The sequence below is a fragment of the Calonectris borealis genome, chromosome 3 (genome assembly GCF_964195595.1).
Source record: "Calonectris borealis chromosome 3, bCalBor7.hap1.2, whole genome shotgun sequence".
Lineage (NCBI taxonomy): Eukaryota > Metazoa > Chordata > Aves > Procellariiformes > Procellariidae > Calonectris > Calonectris borealis.
This window is the reverse complement of record NC_134314.1, coordinates 82,032,118-82,050,373: the sequence shown is the minus strand read 5'-3', so window position 1 is coordinate 82,050,373 and position 18,256 is coordinate 82,032,118. Positions and strand designations below refer to the sequence as shown.

General features: G+C 39.9%; 2 protein-coding genes across 8 annotated transcripts in view; one reads left to right on the top strand and one right to left on the bottom strand.

The window, feature by feature from the left end:
- The window catches only part of TTC13 (tetratricopeptide repeat domain 13), a 42,922-nt gene extending 39,917 nt beyond the window's left edge, over positions 1-3,005 (bottom strand). For all 7 annotated transcript variants that reach the window (XM_075146392.1, XM_075146391.1, XM_075146393.1 and 4 more), the window contains exon 1: positions 2,697-3,005. In XM_075146392.1, coding sequence (XP_075002493.1) covers positions 2,697-2,916 — 220 coding nt within the window. In that variant the 5' untranslated portion in view covers positions 2,917-3,005. The remainder of the gene's footprint in view (positions 1-2,696) is intronic.
- Positions 2,873-18,256, top strand: ARV1 (ARV1 fatty acid homeostasis modulator). The gene is given in 6 exon segments (XM_075146398.1): positions 2,873-2,953; positions 2,955-3,272; positions 12,980-13,099; positions 14,700-14,853; positions 16,071-16,295; positions 16,787-18,256. Coding segments are annotated over 6 exon segments (1,005 nt in total). The 3' UTR covers positions 16,894-18,256.

Below are 18,256 nucleotides of genomic sequence, written 5' to 3'. Positions count from 1 at the left end.
CTCTTTGATTTCATGTCACAAATACCAAATTTTATCATCTCCCCTAATGTTTGTAAATATAAGCTTGATGCTAAGTTTGAAAGGCTGGGGGCAGTGTGTGTTTCTAATTCACTTTTACAGGTATCACTATTCTTATATTTTGATTATATAGGGGTTGCAGTTAGTTAACTCCCCATTTCTCACAAGTACAGTGCTAAAAAAGAAAAAGAAACAGTCGTCTTATAAAGAGAAGTCAAAATAGCATCTAAAATCATTCTCTGTAAATAGAAACTTGGAACTAAGTTGAGCCATAAACAATAACTGGTGGGAGAAGTTTTACAGCAGAAGCAAGAGTGGTGAAAAGCAGAAGGTCAAAGTTTAAAGTCAGAAAGTCCTGTAAGAACAGTGGCTCACCACCCATAGTTTCCAGAAAAAGCATTGCCAGTAAGAGGTTTCAACACTGCCCTTTGTTCTTCACGTTGGCCAAACACTCCTGTGCTATGGCAGCATTATTAACACATTACTTGTTCTGTGTTGGTGCTCGTAAGTCAGTGACAGTTAAGAGCCATCGCTGTGGATTCACTGAGCAATTTTTGCTTCAGAAACCAAAACAAAGAAGTGCAGGTATGGCCTACCTCCAGAATAATTTTCTGCATAACAGCAAGAATTTAGTGAAGGAATTTTTTAATAAGGTGGCAGGGAATAAGAACAGCCTACCTGTTACAAGCTATAGGGGGAAAAGGACCTTTCAAATCTTGCAGTTCTTGGGGCAACAAACTGCTTTACTCATAGGGAAGAACGGATCTACCTTTGTCTGCAAGTTAGATACAGTCAAACCTGTACCACATTGCCTCATTAACAACTTCATTAAAAAGTAGAAACACCAAGCAGAGAAATTACCCTGGACCTTGTATTAGGCTACAAGAGAAACTATTTGGGATAAAAAGATTCTCAGCTTCTGGGAAAGTTGTACTAAAACAAAGATTGAGAGCTTAAGTGAATTTTTCAACTGGCAATTTATTTAGCCAGGATTTAAATAGTAAGGAGTGAATTGGTATACAGCTATTTCAGGGCAAGTATGCTGTTCTGTAACTAAGGGTTATCTTATTATCAGTGTATGCAAAGTACCTGAGGTACCTGATGATTTAAGCAGAATTCCTTGTATCAATCCCAATCACACTGGTTTCTTTAAAACCACATCCACCATTAAATCAAAATCTAATCTTCCAAACACACCTCTAAAGGAGTAGCCTGAGTCAATCATTCATGTCTTCGTAACAGAAGAGATGTAATCAAATGCTTTGCCATTTATTAACTTGTATGGTATACAGATTTTATCTCAACACTGTGTGAAAGTCTTTTTGGTTTTATGCTTAAGCTTGAATGATTTGGAGCAATGGTCACCTGAAATAAACACTAAATCAGATCGTAAAAGTTATGTACTATGGCTCTCAGCCACTGTAGCCACCCCCCCCAGAAAAAAAAAAAAGCAGCTGATGTAAAATACCTACTTAACACAGATGATATAGATAAAAACTAACCAAAGAACTTTAAGCTGTGATGACAAAAGCACACATACAGAGGACAAAAAAAGCATTTGTAGGAAACTCATAACAAGGTATTTCTAGAAAGTTTGTCGTTTTGAGTGGATTACACTAGCTGTACATTGTCCTTAGGGACCACAGCAATTGTTGATATGAGCACAGACTCTATGAAATAAGTGGGGAAAAAAATAAAACCCTGCAGACAGCTAAGGAGTCATAACACATCACTGGTTATTCACATATAAATAGTTGAGTGTCCATATTGCATTGAATTGATAAAATCTTTTTCTTCATCTGTATTACACGTACATTGTGATTCAGACTGGCATTTTTGTATAGTACATTCACACTATGCTCATGATCAAAGATCGTTACAGATTACTTAAGTCACATGATCCTGATGCAACAGATATTTAAGCACATAAAAATAGTTTTAACTGTGCCTGTATTATAAGCCATCAATTAACTTGAAAAGGACCGGCAGATCTACTACTCGAACTTGGCGCTCCTACAGAAAAGCATCCAGTTCACCTGCAAAATATATATAACTGTAGCTGAAAATGAATCAAGCCACATTCAACTCAGTAACACGAGCACAAGGGGGTGGCATGTCTGCGTACTACCGAGCGCAGGGATTAAAAAGCACGCAGAGCCCAGCAGCTAGACTTAGCAGGTTGGTGAGGGGGACAACAGGAACCCTCCCGGGTGACGCTACAGGCCCTACGGTTTACCCGTTCAGGGGTGAGAGCTCTTCCTCCACCCGGTGCCACAGCGGCCGTCCCTGCTCCGCGCTGCACAAGAGCACAACGCTACTCGGGGGCGCAGCTCACACAGAAGATGCCTCGGTATGAGTCAGCTGAACAGCAGCAACGCGTACAGCCGAGCCGCCCGTCCTCCCGCCGCCGGGACCCCGCACCGCCCCGGGCCAGCGTCCCCTCGGCCACCCGCGGTGCCTCAGTGTGAGGCGAGGCCCGGCCGCGCCTTCCTCTTCTGCTCCCGCCGCCCTCCGCAGGAGCGACGGGAGGGAGCGCCCGCACCGGCGCCCCCCAACACCCCCCCCGGCCTCAGGGCTCCGCAGGGCCGGCCGGACTCCGCGGTGCCGACGGCCTAACGGGCTCCTCGCCCCCGCCCCGCGGCTGGGGGCGGTTACCACACCAACGCCCCCCGACTCACCGCATTCGGCCGAGTACTGCTCTGCCCACTCCCCCGCCGAGGCGCAGCCCCCCGCCGGGCCCTGGCGCTGCCGGTGCAGCTCCTGCTTTAGCAGGGACAGGGTCGGGTACTGCTCGGTCAAGGCCAGCGCGGCCCGGGCCAGGGCCAGTACGGCCAGCGGCACCCACAGCCCCCTCATGGCCCCGGAGCCACCGGCAGGTGCCATCTTCCCAGGGCGCATGCGCACCGTTTCCCACTCGGCCGGGGACAGAGGGCGCCCCCACCCTGCCCCTCCCACGGGACGGGCAGGAAGGAGGGCGCCGCCGCGTTGCACCCTGGGACATGGAGTTCCGCGCCGGCGCGGCCTGGCCGACGGCGGCAGCAGAAAACCACAACTCCCAGAACGCACCGCGGCGCGGGGTGGGCCAGGCTCCGCCTCCGAACGCGGAAGCGAGGCGGTTTGAAGCGCTGACAGGCCGGGGCGTGCTCCTGCGTGTCATGGCGGCGCTTGGCGCCTACCGCTGCATCGAGTGCAACGGGGAGGCGGCGGAGCTGTACAGGGACTACCAGCGCGGGGTGCTCCGTATCTCCATCTGCGTGAGTCGGGGCGGCGGCGGCCTGCGAGCGCGGCGGGGGCGGGGCGGCCGGGCAGCGGGCGAGGGAGGCCGGAGGGGAGGGGAGCCGTAGCTGGGGGGAGGGGTGCAAGCGGGAGGCTTCGACGTCAGCAGGCGGCGGTGCGCGCGGCACGTGATGGCGTTCCCGCCTGGCCGCGCCACTTCACGCGCCCCTTCATGCGCCCCCGCTGCCGGGCTCGGGCCCTGGCCCGCCGGATGGCGGTTTTCCCCGGATCCGGGTGTAGGTTTCCCGTTTGCCGTGCTTCCCGCCGCCGTTCCCTCCCGTTCCTCGAGGGCACCGGCGTGGTGGCGCTGTCCCGGCCGGCCTCTGCGCTCCGGGACTGGGCGCCGCGGCGGGCCCGTCGCCGTGCTCCCTGGCTTTTCCTCGCCGGAAGGCAGATCTGAGCGCAGCTCCGTGGTTAGACAGCTTCAGTGACAGGTGGACATAAATGTCGGGTCGTGACTGATGATTATTCAACGTTGGCACAAGGACTTGGGTATTACTTACCCAGCCACAGCGGGTGTACTTGCCAAAATGGTACCAGCAGGTTCTAGGCTGTTCACTGCTCTCCCTTCCCACTCTGCCTCTCACAGGGCTCATTTTTTTTTTTCCACTGTGTTTTCATGACATTAAAATAACTTCTCTTTTAGCGTCTCCCACATTTTCGTGGAGACTTTGCAGCTGCAGCAAAGAAGCATTTACCTTTTTAAGCAGTGTTTTCAATTATTTCTAAATTACTGTTTTCAAATTTTGGTAGGGTTTATGTAGACTTGTCTCCAGGGGTTAGTTTTGACTTCTTTTTTTGTAGTGTGTAAAAAATCGGACCACTTGGCACCCTATATTTTAGTGTGGGGAAAAAATAAGAATTTTGGAATGGAGGGATCTGCAAATAGATTTTGACTAAGCCTTTGATTTTATCTGTGATTGAGTTTCACAACATCCTGTCTGCTCCTTACAAAATTGGGAAACCTTGTTTTTGAACAAATTGTTGAATATTTTGTGTTTTGTAAGGAATTAGTTGTGTATCGTTCAAACTTCCTTTGTGGTTGTTTCCCCCAGTTTTGTAGCCTTTGGCATTTTGAGAATGCTGCTAGAAGGTGGGTTAATTTACTAACCAGGAAGCTATAAACATAACAGATGACCAGAAAGCTTTGTATGAAACCTGTAATGAATTCCTTTACAGCTTTATAACTTTGAGTCATTCAAGCATTTCTTAGATCAAAAATAGAGATTGTAGGCAACCAGATCATAGAGATCTGTGACTAGTTTATATTTGGGGAAATAGTGGTTAGCTCAGGCTGGAAGACGTACATGTTAGATCTCAGCTTCTGTTATCAACAAGAGGCTGTGAAAACAAGATACGTACAAATTACTCATGATAGTAGAAAGAGCTGATCCACATCCTTCTCTTTTCCCAGCCCAGCAACAACAGTTGTTGCTGTAGAGCACAAACCAGCTGAAAATGTACACAAAAATCTCTGCAGATGTTTCAAAAACTGGAGAGATCAGCAGTTTTCTTAGGTAAAAGACAAACAAATAATAGAGGTTGATTTCTACTGGCTTTAGACATGCACACTGCAAGGAAAAATTTATTTTTACTTGCCTTTTCATGTTAGTATAATGTGTCATGTTTAGTAGTGGATATAAACTACATCAAATTATTGGTAGTCAAATCATGTCAAAATTCATCATTGCTACATGATAAAAATGTAAATGGTTTTCTTTGGAGCTCTTTCATGTGGAGCTTCAAACTTGTCTTTGAAATCAAGGACAAGCTGGATACGAAAGGACAAGTATAAAGCTTATGCCTGCAGCTATATCACATAAGATTTAGCACGTCTTGTAAACCCAGGTCATCAATTACGGTTATTAATTTGGCTATGATAATCTCTAAGGGGAACTGGGAGCCAGTAGGTGGCACCCGCTCCTTTTAGCATTTAACCATTTGAGGACTGAAGTTCCTGGTTTTCCAGAGTTGTGGCATCCCATGTAGAAACAAAGACTTAAGTCCCAGTTGCTGTGTTCATCACAAACACCAAACTCTTAAGAAAAGAGTAAACAACAGAGTAAAAGCAAGAGTGAAGAATCACATTTTCCTAGCAACTTGGAATTCTGTCCACCTTTCTTCATGCAGGTCCAGATCAGTACCATTTTCACTTCTACCAGTCTGTTTCCTCTGTCTATGTTGTGGGTTATCATAGTTCAGTTTCAGTCTTAGTCCTAGTTGCTCTTATGTGGTGCCGTGTCATATCATCTCTAACACTTTCTCTCCATTTCTGGCCACCCAGGAAGTGCTGAGAGTAGGAGCAGTCCACATGAGGAACAGGCAATACCAAGCACATTAGTAAGAATGTTAGCTCACGGTTTATGAAGTGGAGATGAGAATGTTAGAAGATTGCCAAGATGCCAAGATCAAAAGATTCCTTCAACTGAACTGATCTGAGTTCAGCTTTATGTGCGTATTGCAGGAAAGCACTGATGTCGTCTCCAGCTAGAGACTGGAGCTCATGGTTTCTAATAGGGGAATTCTTGTTTTACTTTTTCCTTTTAATCTGGAAGAGTAGTTTTGTCACTGTACTAACCCTCTGCAAGCATTCTACTCCATGCAGGCAATGCTGTGCTCCAGCCAGAGACCTGAAAAGTTGGTCAGCACCACGCTACTGACAACAAAAAGTAGTCAAGTACAGAATGTGATTTGATACCCTTCACAAACTTTCATGAGCAGTGTAATAACGAGTTTGTCAGTGTTATGAATCATCTTAACCTGAAAATGATAGAAGTTTTCTCCACTTTAGAAAATACAAAGATCCCACTTACCAGTGTGAAACATCATTTATATCAGGTGTTTATAAAACTAAGAGTGTAGGCCTCTAAAAACTTAGGAAGACCTGAAGGTATTTAAGAAAAATTTGAGGTCTGAGGTGAGATTAGAAGGTGTGACCACTCAGCCTGAGAACGGTTTTCATCTGTCTGTGGAATTAGAACATCGAGTACTGCTACTCCATTGTAGCACAAGGGAGAAAAAGTGAAAAGTATGTAGAAAGATTGTATAGAGATAGTCAAAGTGAGGCCAAGGGACATCATCTAGATAATTTTTTTGTTAAAAAGCTTTGGGATACTTGTGTTTCATTCCTATTTTCAAGAAGTACATGAAAATACTGACACATTAAGGGGAAAAAAAAAATCCCCACCCAACATTTGTTCCATATGATATGTAACATAAAGGGTTTCTTTCCTTATTTTGGCCCCAGAAAATTAGGAACAAGCAGAACATTGCCAAGATCATCACTGTTTTATACTGACCTACAGACTTGCCCCATGCTAGTTTAAAGTTATCCTTGATAAATTAATAAATCTGCATCTAAAAGGTCTTTGCCATTCTCAGGATGTTCCTCTCATTCAACGCCTTTTGGAACATCATCTTGAGGTTGAAGAAGCTGAGTTCTCCCAACAGCATCTTCTATCTAGTCCTACATTTGTTTTTAGGGTGTGTTTAACCTGACCTGGGTCAGATTTTCAGACGGAAGATTTAAATTTGAATGCCTAAGCAAAATACCATGATTTTGTATTCTGTTATTAATCTGTTGAAGAGAAGAACGCGTTTTTTACAGAGGCAAATACTAAAAGCTTCTATTGGGGAACATCTGTTTCCAGCCCAGAATATTATAGTACAATTTTGGAAATTCAGCCTAATATTCATGGTGCTGCTTCAGTTCAGTTCCTGCAGCATTTGTTACTGCTCTTAAGATAATTAGAAGTTTCTTTGAGGTCCATATTGTAATTTTAATGCGGGTAAGCATTAAAGACCTCACAAGCATTAATATCCACTCTGGAAATAAATTTGCAGTGGATACTGAAGAAGCTAGAGAAACCTTCTTCTATCAAACATAGAAGTCCACTCAGCACCATGAAACTCGGGATGGAAAGGTCATGTCTTTTGTTAAGAGCTCTGCAAGGTGGCCAACTGCCAAAAATTCTTCAAGTTCTGTAACTTTTTTTTAATCTGTTTTGTTTAATCAAGGCCAGTTTCAGCAGAAGAGTAGCCTGGACCTCTGGTATTGTGCATTCCTTCTTGCTCGAGAGTCGCATTTAGTGAATGAACCTTTTTCTCATCCTGCATATATTTTGCTGTGGAAATGCTATTACGAGAGACAGGTGGACTATTGCTCCTTAAAAAGAAATTAAAGGTACTTAAAAACGGGTAATCAAATTCTGAGGAAATTCACCTCCTCAGGGAGACCTGTTCAATATGTTTTTTCTTCAGTGTGATAACTGGGGGGTGGCGCGGTGTGTGTGGGGGGTGCGCAGGTGTGTTAGGATTGCCTCCAACGAAGGTGACTTCTGGGGGTTGCTTTGCAACTCATGGGTCTGGTTCTAGTCCTGCGCTGTGAACATGCTGACGTTTTCCTGTTCCGAACCAGAGGTGATGGTGAAAGTAAGCCTAGGTGGTTCTTTATAGAGGACATTTTTGTTAATTATTTCGAAATCCTTAAAACTTAAATGATCTGTAATACAGCAATCTTCACTGAATATATTACGAACCAACGATTAACAACAGTAACAAAAAATACTGTTCCGATAACATTGTCACTACAGTATTAGTACCATAGGGGAAAAAAACCACATTCGGTTAACCTGGAATAAATTCTGCAAAGTTCAATGAATATAAAAGGAAATTAGCAAACTTGACTTATTCAAAAATAGAAGAAAAAACATGAATTTTTTTTTTAATTTAGTTTTAAATTACATATATGTTGTTGTGTTTAAAAATAAAGGTTCAAAAATGTTAATCGTTCCAGTCCCTAACAAAGGGAAAGAAATTACTCATTGCAATATGTAGAGCTCAGTCAGAATCCCCTTTGTGTTTTGTAATAAGAAAACCAAATTGCCTGAGCAGTGCGCACTTCATTTAGCTTTTCTGCAATTAAAAAATAATTGAAAAGCTGTTTTATTGCAGCAAGGCAGAGAGACTGTAAATGCTTTGAATGCAAAGCATTTACGTGGTAAGGTAAAGAATCTGTCAAGAGTACAAAGATCATTCTGGAAAATAAAGTATGTTATTTTTCTTATTTACATAACTCAATCTACAGGCCAACTCACTACTGGAAAACATATCATATAGGAAAAATTATAAAACAATATTTTTAATTTCAGTTTTCTGAAATGGAATGCATCTGAAGCTGGGTTGTTTTGTTTTTCAGCTTATTATGACACTTAGCTGCATCCCTAATAAAGAACCCATTCCTGAAAGCAGCACAGCTAATTACATTTTATTGTTTAAGAGTGCAACTGGGATTAAGGGCGCTCTCGCAAGACGATAGGTCCATGTTCGTTTGCCCTGTGAACCTATGTAAATGGACCTATGTTCATGTTGAAGCTATGTAAATGTTGTTAAAATTTGCTGTATATGTAGTCCAGCAAAAAATTGTAGCTTAATTTGCCAAACTCCGATCCCTGGAGAAAGGAATACTAAAATGAGACTGTTTCACAGGTGTTTCTAATATCCAGAGATTTGCAAACATATTCCTGGTGTGGTTTTCATGTTATTTTTAGTTCAGGATGAAGCCTGGTTATTTTTCTGTAGTGTCCTATGGCTTTCTCTTCAAGAACATTTTTCCCTTCCACCATCCCCATCCCAAAATACTTAAAAATTCAGTTATGTTTTAAGGTTGGAGAAAGCACTCTGAAAAAGTCATGTTCATATACTGTAGGAACTTTGCCCCTTCAGTGATAGTAGGTATTTCCTCACATATTTGTACACTGTATTATATTTGGCATACATTTGTGAACTGTTTGGAGTTGAGGTATGCTTTTGAGTAATGTTTTATAAAAGGCTGATAAACATGCAGTCAGAGTTAACATTTCAGTATTTCTTTTGTCTTATTTAATACAACTGAGATGTTGAAACATATGTTACTTTCCTTAACTGTTTTGGATTGCTTTGATCAGAAAGAATCTGATACACTACACTATGAAGAACATGGTTGTGCTAGCTTTTGAAGATTTCTTTTTTTCTTAAAGCTGCCTTTGCTTATTTTTTTAAATAATTTTTTCTTTTAAGATAACTAAGCAAATTTCTACGTTACGAAAATGGAAGCTGGTTTTTTTTTTCTGAAACAACAGACAAGCATAGTTAAATGTTCCTAAATATTTGACTAGTCAAACAATTCCTAAATGAATATCCATTTAAATTCATTAATGAATTTAACACCCTTTTTAGGCTATTTTTTAGGATTTTTTACAGTATCTATTGGACTTCTGTGTGTCAGTATCAAACATTCATAATTTTTCTCAAAGTTATCGATTTAGAAGAAGATGCATAAATAGAATTTATGGTGTCAAGCTTGACCTTTCTCTTCTGCAACATAATCTGGAAGTACGTTTTCATCAAAGCAATGTCTATTTTTTCAAGGAAAGATACCAGTTATTTCCTGTTTCTGAGGTTAGTTACACATTTAAGGAAGAAATTAAAGACTGGTTAAAAACATAGAGAAATCCAGTTACGTCTTTCTGTCATTTTAGAACTGGTTACGATAACGGAGGCGTTTCTTTGAGAAAGCCCAAAGAAGATTGAAAAAGCCCGGTTTTGTTGAAGATGTGCCTTCTTCAGCCATGCTGAACAGGCTGTTGACTACAGCTGTGCAGAACTGCAATTGGGAATGAGACCTGAGCACCAGTATCATAGTTCACTCCGAACTGCCTGACTAAAATCTTAAAAGTAAGCGTACAAGCAGTTCTCCATAGCTGAGGTGCTCATACTGATTTTCTCTGAAAGTGTTAGTGATGATCAATGTCTGTAAAGTTACATCACTTTAACTACATAGATCTATCCAGTTAACCCTATGTGTGCTTAAACTGCATTAACTCTGTTTGCATTGATTTTGCTGAAGTCAGTCTCTAGTCACAAGTTTCCTTTCTAGGCGTTTAAGGTTAGTGTCAGATGTTTTAGTAGTACAGCTGGAAAAAATAACAAAAAAGCAAGGTGTGGAGAAAATTTCATCCTAGAGGGTCTATTAATTCTGTAATGTTCTCATGGTATAGCAACTGTCATCTTCATTTTGTCCAGTTAGCCTATGGCAGCGCACACGCAAGTCTTTTGCAGTAAGGTGGTTTGTAGGTCTCACAAGCCTCTGAGTGAACTCACACTGGCTGGATAAGCACAAAGGACTCTTCCTTCATATAGTTGAGACTCCAATAGAAATAAGTTATATTAAGAATAGGGCTCTCATCTAACTCTAGAAGACAGGCAGACATGAATGTGTGTGTGTGTGTGTGTCTGTGTGTGAAAAGTCCTTGGAGATGGCTGCTTTTTTGTGATACGGCAGATTTTCTTTTCCTGTTGGAAGTAACATAAGAGAAATAGGATTCTTAAATGTTTGGTGGTGGTATGCTGAAATACTGAATTAAACATCAGCTGCAGAAGATTTGGTTGTGGCTGCCAGAAGCTGTGGAGCAGAAGATCCATTCTTATGGGTAACTCCACTATTTGTGTATTCATTTGTAGCAGTCTCCTTATATATCTGCAGTAGAATTTCTGTATCGTTGGTTTTGCCTGGACGATTGGTCTGATACATTTTAATTGTCTAAAATTCATGTGAGCTGTCAGTGAAAATTTTTCAGTACCTCTTAACTGCAGGTGTTTTGATTGGTGTTTGGTTGGGACCGTCCACTTGAAAAGATCATTCTTTACTCTTCTCAGAAAGATTTTTGATCCTGGTCAAAAAATGTTCTGTTGTAGGAAAATTTAAGAGCATAATAAATCCTGGGGTATCCTTCATCTAACCCTTAAGACACCCATTGTGTTCAAGAATAATCTTCTTTTGTTTGTGCTTGTCCAGTGCTTGTGTGAATAAGCCTATGAAAAAAAATTGAGTTTTCCTGTGCTACATCAACCCAGAGATTTGAAATACGTAAATTACCACCTATAAGAATATCTGTTCATGATTTCCCTGTAGAAAGAAATGAAGCAAGACACTGACTTTAATTATAGTTGCAATTTCTTTTTCTCTCTATTAAATGCTGTAGCTGTGGTCTTCTGTTAATTATGTCCTTTCTTCCATCTCTCTCACTTTAATTTTAGACCTATCAAACTGTTGGTTAATTGAGTCAATTTTTTAATTTATTACCTCTGACTTTTGTACTGTCATACACAGTATTTTCTTTTCTAATCCAAATGAGTTTGTTGGGTTTTTTCCTTGAGCTGGACCAAGAAACACTGATTAGTGGTAGGAACATTCCTTACACACTATTCAACTTACTTGGATGTTTTTCTGGATATTGGACTTTTGAGTCAGTTTGCTAGTAAAATTTTGCTTCTCAAATTCTCCAATAATAAATCTGGTAAATAGCAAGGCAAAGTTAACTTTGAACACAAGGAATCCTTATAAAGTTGGAAAAAGCTTTTTGTTCTTTCCTGGGAGTTTGTCTAATGTTGCATTTTTGACTGTTACGGCATTTCAGGAAGCTGTGCACATAGATTTATCTTCTGGCAGTGCACAGCCATGCACTCATTAAAATGGAAATAGAGATTGTTTCTATGACTGTTGTACTCTGAGCGTAGCAGCTAATGTGAAGGCCCAGGGGAGTGGGATTAGCTGAGGACAGGTCGGACAAAACAAGTAACTGAACTGGAGGATGGGCGTCAGGAGAAAGCTGACCTGCAGGCAAACCCCCTTCTGCAAGTGCACTTGTTTGAGCTGAAGGGGTTGCTGCGAGCAACTGCTGCTGCTGCTCCTCGGCTCTCTGCTGGAAGTTATTTCCCCCTCAGGTCTGCTAGATGGGCCTTTTGTAAGACTGTTATTTAACCGTCCTGTTCAGTTAGTATAATAGCCTTTTGTTAGCCTTTCTCATTTAACTCAAGTCAAGGAGTGACCACCCCTGCAGGTGAGTCAATAAATCTGAAGGGGGTTGATGACAAGCAGTTCCCAGTGGTCTGAGTGAAATAAGCTCTAGTAGGCACAGCGGAAACCAGCAGATGTATTGGAGAAGGAATGGTCTAGTGTCTTACCACCGTTCGGTAGCAACTTCCAACTCTTTGGCTGTATCTGTGTGTGAAAACTACATTATCAATATTCTAAATATATTGGTGTTTGTTCAGTAATGGAAAATGAATTGAAACATCTGGACTACTTACCAGTATGGAAGACCAATGCAACAGGAAAAAACATTTACTGTTTTTCCTTGAAAGAAGGAAAAAGGTAGGATAGGAGGATAAAGCATGTCTTTTCAAAGAAGGAAGTAATAAAAGAAATTAATTTTCTTTCCAAAAAATACAAAAAAAGAATCCCAAAATACCCAGTAGACGGGCCATGATCTAATAACCTTTAACAAGATACTGGTGCATTTCTTCAGTGTTGGGAAGGCAGTTTGGGTTTTTTGCATCTGTAGGACACAAAATGATAACTAAGTACATCCTTGCATAGTTTATTATCTGTGTTAATCTGAAGCCTATAAAAATCGATAGTGTATCTTTATGTTTTGTAAGGGAAATCCTTGTGTCAACTGTAGCGTCAAGGGCGGGAAGCAATTTTTCTGGATGGATTGAAAACGAAGATTACATTAAGGAAAGACTAATAAGAATTGAATAGCTACTTTGGATTTATGTAATTGCGCTAAGCGTAGAGGAACATTTAATAAATGCTTGCTTTCTTTTTTTTTTCTTCTAATTCTTGTTATTTTGTGATTTTCAGAAATCCTGCCAGAAACCTGTGGACAAATACATTGAGTATGACCCTGTAATCATCTTGATTAATGCTATTTTATGTAAAGCACAAGCATACAGGCATATTCTTTTCAATACAAAGATAAATGTAAGTTGCTACGCCCCTATCCTGTGACTTTTTTTTTTTTGATAAAGATTAATTTAGGTTTGGTAAGTTGATTGTAGTAGTTGTAAAATTTTAGGAACTGTTTTTCTGCCCTTCCACAGGTTCCATCAAGCTGAATCAGTTTTGTTCTTGAGCAGGTTAAGGGTCTAATATCATAAATAGAACACAAGAAACCTCAAACTCCAGGTGTTACTAAGAAAGTTACTGTCTCCTCAGTAGCAATATCACAATACCAGCAAATAACAGCAGTCAGCCTACATGTTAAAGAGAGTCTTAACTGGACTCAGTGGAAGAGAAAGGTCTAACTTCAAGTTCATTTCCAACCTAAATTTCTGTTGGAAACAGTTCTTTTTGAAAGGAGCTATAGCAGTGTAACATACCATATTAACAATACTATTCCAGTTAAAACTACTATACTAATTTCTCATGAGTTTCCTCCTGAGTAATTAACCATGTCCTCAAAATTACAGCAAAAGATAGTGGCTTTCACATGAAGCATTGTTGATGCAGTTACGTAGTCAACTTAGTTGTGCTGGCCCGGCTGGAGTGCAGAGGTGTAGCTTTTCTGACAGAATTGCATATTTTTACTTAAGGACTGATTTCCCAGGAGAGGGAAGCTAATCTAAAACAAACTATCCAAGCATAAGTGTACGCTGTGTTCATGTTGGTACCTCTTGGCCAGTCCAGCGTTAAGCCATGTAGATAGATACACGCACCTCGTCTTTGAAGCGTAAATCTGACTAAAGGTTTTTAATGAATTCAATGCTTCTGGAGACTGGTAATGATGTTTCCCATGAGGCTTCTGGAAGAACTATTCCATCTGTGGAAATTTCGTCTATTCAAATAAATTGAGTTGAATTTTAAACTGGCTTAGCCTGTGCATGTGTGTGCAATTGGCATAACTAGTCTCTAATAGAAGAAGTAGAATCCACGCACAGAAATTGCATTGGTTTATTTAAATCTGTATAGAATCAGAATTTACCCACATGCACACTGGTTTACAGACTATTTAATGTGGAAAGATGCTAACTATGGACCCTCATGACGTCATTTTTGTAGTCACTTCAGAGGATACTTTTAAGTTTTGTTTCGTTACATTGCTCCATTTATTTTTGGTTCTTCACCCTTATCTGAACTAAGAAATGTTTTTGGTATAACTACCAGTTTCTTCTAATGGAGGTTGTCCCAGGGAAAAACAGAAACAAGGCTATTTAAACCAGTTCACTGAAGGGAGTAGTTGCCCTGAAACTAAAAATTTTGATAGTATAGTTCTGCTAGCTATGGCACAATTTTGGTAAAGAGCGGGCTTTACAAACTACAGTTATATGCTTTCTTCTGTATGGAGCTGTTCATGCAGTTTCCTACCTTCTCCAATTGGTTTATCATGTCAATTTATGTTAAAAGGATGATGTGCTAAACTAGTGGCTCAACAGAAGTAATTTGCTTATATTTCTAAACAAAAATAGTAAACCTACAGAGCTTGTTTGTGTGGAGATGTAGAAATGTATTTTAGATACCAATTTAAAACTAATAATTTATGCTGATTTAATACTAATGCTTTTATTATTCTTTCATTTACCAGATTCATGGGAAGCTCTGCATATTTTGTTTGCTCTGTGAGGCTTATCTCAGGTGGTTGCAGCTACAGGATTCAAGCCAAAACATAGATCCTGATGACTTAATCAGATATGCCAAGGAATGGGATTTTTACAGAATGTTTGGTATAGCTTCTTTAGGTAAGATTGATGATTAGTTTATGTAACTATTTACTCTTTAAGCATTGAATAACTTCATGAATCTTTCATCAAGCCTGTATTGCAAAAATTAATACAGAATGGATGTCATGTCCTACGCAGTATGGTTAAACGATTATACACATACTCTCTCATTTGCCTTCATTTAATGCAAATGCATATTTCGATTCTGAAATTCAGACTGATATAATAAGCATTAGATACCAAAACACTGGAAAGTGCTAATATTCAGAAATCTTCATCTGAATCCATTTACATAGTTTTGAAGACCAATGTAGAGCTCAGCCTTATTCCATATTTCATGTTGACTCCAAGGTTTATTATTCATTAAGGCGATGCAGCATTAAGTATGATCCTTTCAGAAGTAAACAGTAATCGGGAAAAGCTGTATCTATTTATTTTTTTCACGTGAATACACAAAGATACAGAGCAGTGTCATCACTGGTAAAGAGTAAACACTTATGTGCTGCAAGACTAAATTTGAGGGCAGGGGAGGGTTTTTGTTTTATTTTGGTTAATACTTTTATTCTCTTTTTTTTTTTTGGTGATAGAGTTTAAATCAAGCCCGCAGACTAAAACTAGTATTTCCCTTAGACATTCAGAGTTAAACTTCAGTCATTTATTGTCTATTGTTGCTCAAAGTAGGCTTTCATAACAGGTCAGTAAAAATGTTGGAACACATTTTTCAGTAGTAATTCATCTATTACAGTTGTTGTGAGTGTTGCTTTAATCTGCATTAATACCAGTGTTATGCAGGGATGCGGTGTCAAAAAAAGTCTAATAGCTCAGTGATATTTTTGCCTTAGTGTTCTTTCTCATGCTGGATGGAAAGGGTTCATTGCTGGTGACCTTTTCAAAAAAGACAAGTATTGATTTTGTTTTACAGGCTAACAGGCAGTTGAAAAAAAAAGTCTCCTTTTGTTAAAGGAAGTTCATATGCTAAACTTCCTGTGCTGTATGGTGTCAGAAATTACGAGTAGGACAATCCTACAGACAGAATTCTGTGAGGAAATTATTTTGAATGTCATGAACGAACACAGAAGATGGAGGACATGTTCATGTTTGCATATGTCTTAAATAGCAGTGGCTCAGTTGCATTTGGGACTCATCATTTCACTGAAATTCATTGAATTCACTGAAAAAAGGACTTGATTTTGGCACTTCATTCTCTCTTTCCAACTCCTCTTATTTCCTCTTAGAACAAACTTCATTTTTGGTTGGCATTTTTATTACCTTATGGTGGATGAGGCCTGAGATGCTGAAAACAAAGTCTGACTTCATTTTACTTCTCAAAGCACTGCTGTTGTCCAGCTATGGAAAGCTTTTGCTAATTCCAGCTGTTATTTGGGAACATGACTACACGCCTTTGTGTCTTGCGTTTATAAAAGTGTTTGTCTTGATATCAAACTCTCAGGCAATTAGAGGTATGTTTTTGCTTTTTTATTACTACATTATTTGTATAGAATGTGTGTGAGAGAATGCAGCTGTTATAGAAGTCATTATTATTGCTGTTATATTTTTTTAATCCGTATCAGATATGTGACTGAAATAGCTCTAGCTTAAAACTGTGTTATTTAGACTTTTATAGAAAGTGAATGAAACAAAACACTTTATTAAAAAAAAGAAAAATCACCTCTTATCTCACCATCATCTCTTTGTATATGCTGTATTATATCTATCAGATCCATCAGTTAGAATTTGAGACAACTCATCATGTATCATTGAAACATAAAGTAGAATTCTTTGTGTGTCTGGAAGATGAAAATTTCGTATTAATTTTATGCATGGCTTTGGAATGCAGACTTTAACAGATTTATGTGATTTCTTATACATACAAATTAATATGAATTCTCACACGGTTCCTATGAATAAATGGTGATAAATGGTGATAAATTTGTTCTGTTTTCTTTTGCAGTTACGTTGAACTTGAACCGAATGCTCCCTTGGTTGGCCATCATCTTTGGATTAATTTTGGAAAATGGTGTGGTCTGCTTGTTCCAGAAAATGGGATGGGATGTTTGAAACGTTAGCCCAGATCTGAAGAAATACCAAAAACAGGATGATAATTTTCTAAGAATGATCTCTGCCAACAAGCTCCAAAGACACTATTTTCATAGTGATAAAGAAGGTTATAGATAACAAAAACTTGCATAAGTGGTGAGTGTAGACAGTTTTAGGATGAGTTAAAATGAAAAACTTCAGAAGTTTGACTATTTAATGTGGTGAGCCTTAAAACCTCTGCCTTAGCTTGCTTATTTTCCCATTAAAAATATGATTGTGTCGCCATCCTAATAGCTTTATATATCTGGCTGCATACAGCCAGATGTACAAAAAAAGGTACACTAAAAGAATTCACCACTGCTACCAATCACTGCATTTTGGCAGAAAGAGGAGGATGAATTGTTCCCTTAAGAGGAAAGAAGAGAGTCAGTGGGAAAACGTAAAAGCCAAAATTGCTATTTCCGCAAAAACAGATTTTCAAAGAGAGAAGTGAACATGTGCAAACAGATTACTAGAGAAAATGCAAGTATTGCAGAGTAATACTACAGTGGGAAAACTAAGTTGCGTTCTGTGGAATGTTTACATAACAATCTAAAATAAAAAAAATACCTAGTTCTAGAGTAATCTCTAGGAACTGTAGTTTTAACTGGCTTGAAATTTTATGTGCTGCTTTGTTCTGAAAGCTGAAAAGAGAGTGAAAGGACTCTGATCCCCAGCATACACGATTGTTTGGGATAATGCTGCTTCTGCATTTAATATTAAGCCACATCGCCCGCACTCAGCCCTCATCTGGCAGCAGGTTTAGTGGAAGCAAAAAGTGAAGTATGAGGCTGCTCAGCAATAGAGTAGTACTTGTTAAAAAAAGAAGAAAAAAAGTTTAGGCCTAAATTAGTGAAGAAACATTTACAGTTGTTCTGCACCATTTTCCCCAGCAGGCAAAGAGAGGGCTAGATGGCCCACAAAGGAACTGGCAGAATCGGTCTCCGCAAGACAGTAATTAGGACACGAACCTACTTCTTTTTCCATCCAATGTTAAATTCTCCTGCTTCAGTTCTGGAAGGCTGTACTGTCTACAGGTACTACTTCCATTCTTCATTTTCCTCAGATGCAGGCTTCTATCTGTGTTTTGCAAAATGCATCAAATAACGTTTTGCAACATCTTCAAATTAATTCCAAACAGGTTTAGAATAAGTCTAGATTATGACCATAGAAGACATCAGACATATTTGTCTGATGCAATTGCCCATGCCACAGTAAGTTTTTCGGTCAGAAAAGCAAATGGTTGCTGATTGTGTTTTAATAGGTCAGAGGCTGGCACCACTCATGTGCCATTTGTGTTACATTTGACATCTTTTTCAGCACCTGATGGTATGGCTGGAGAAGG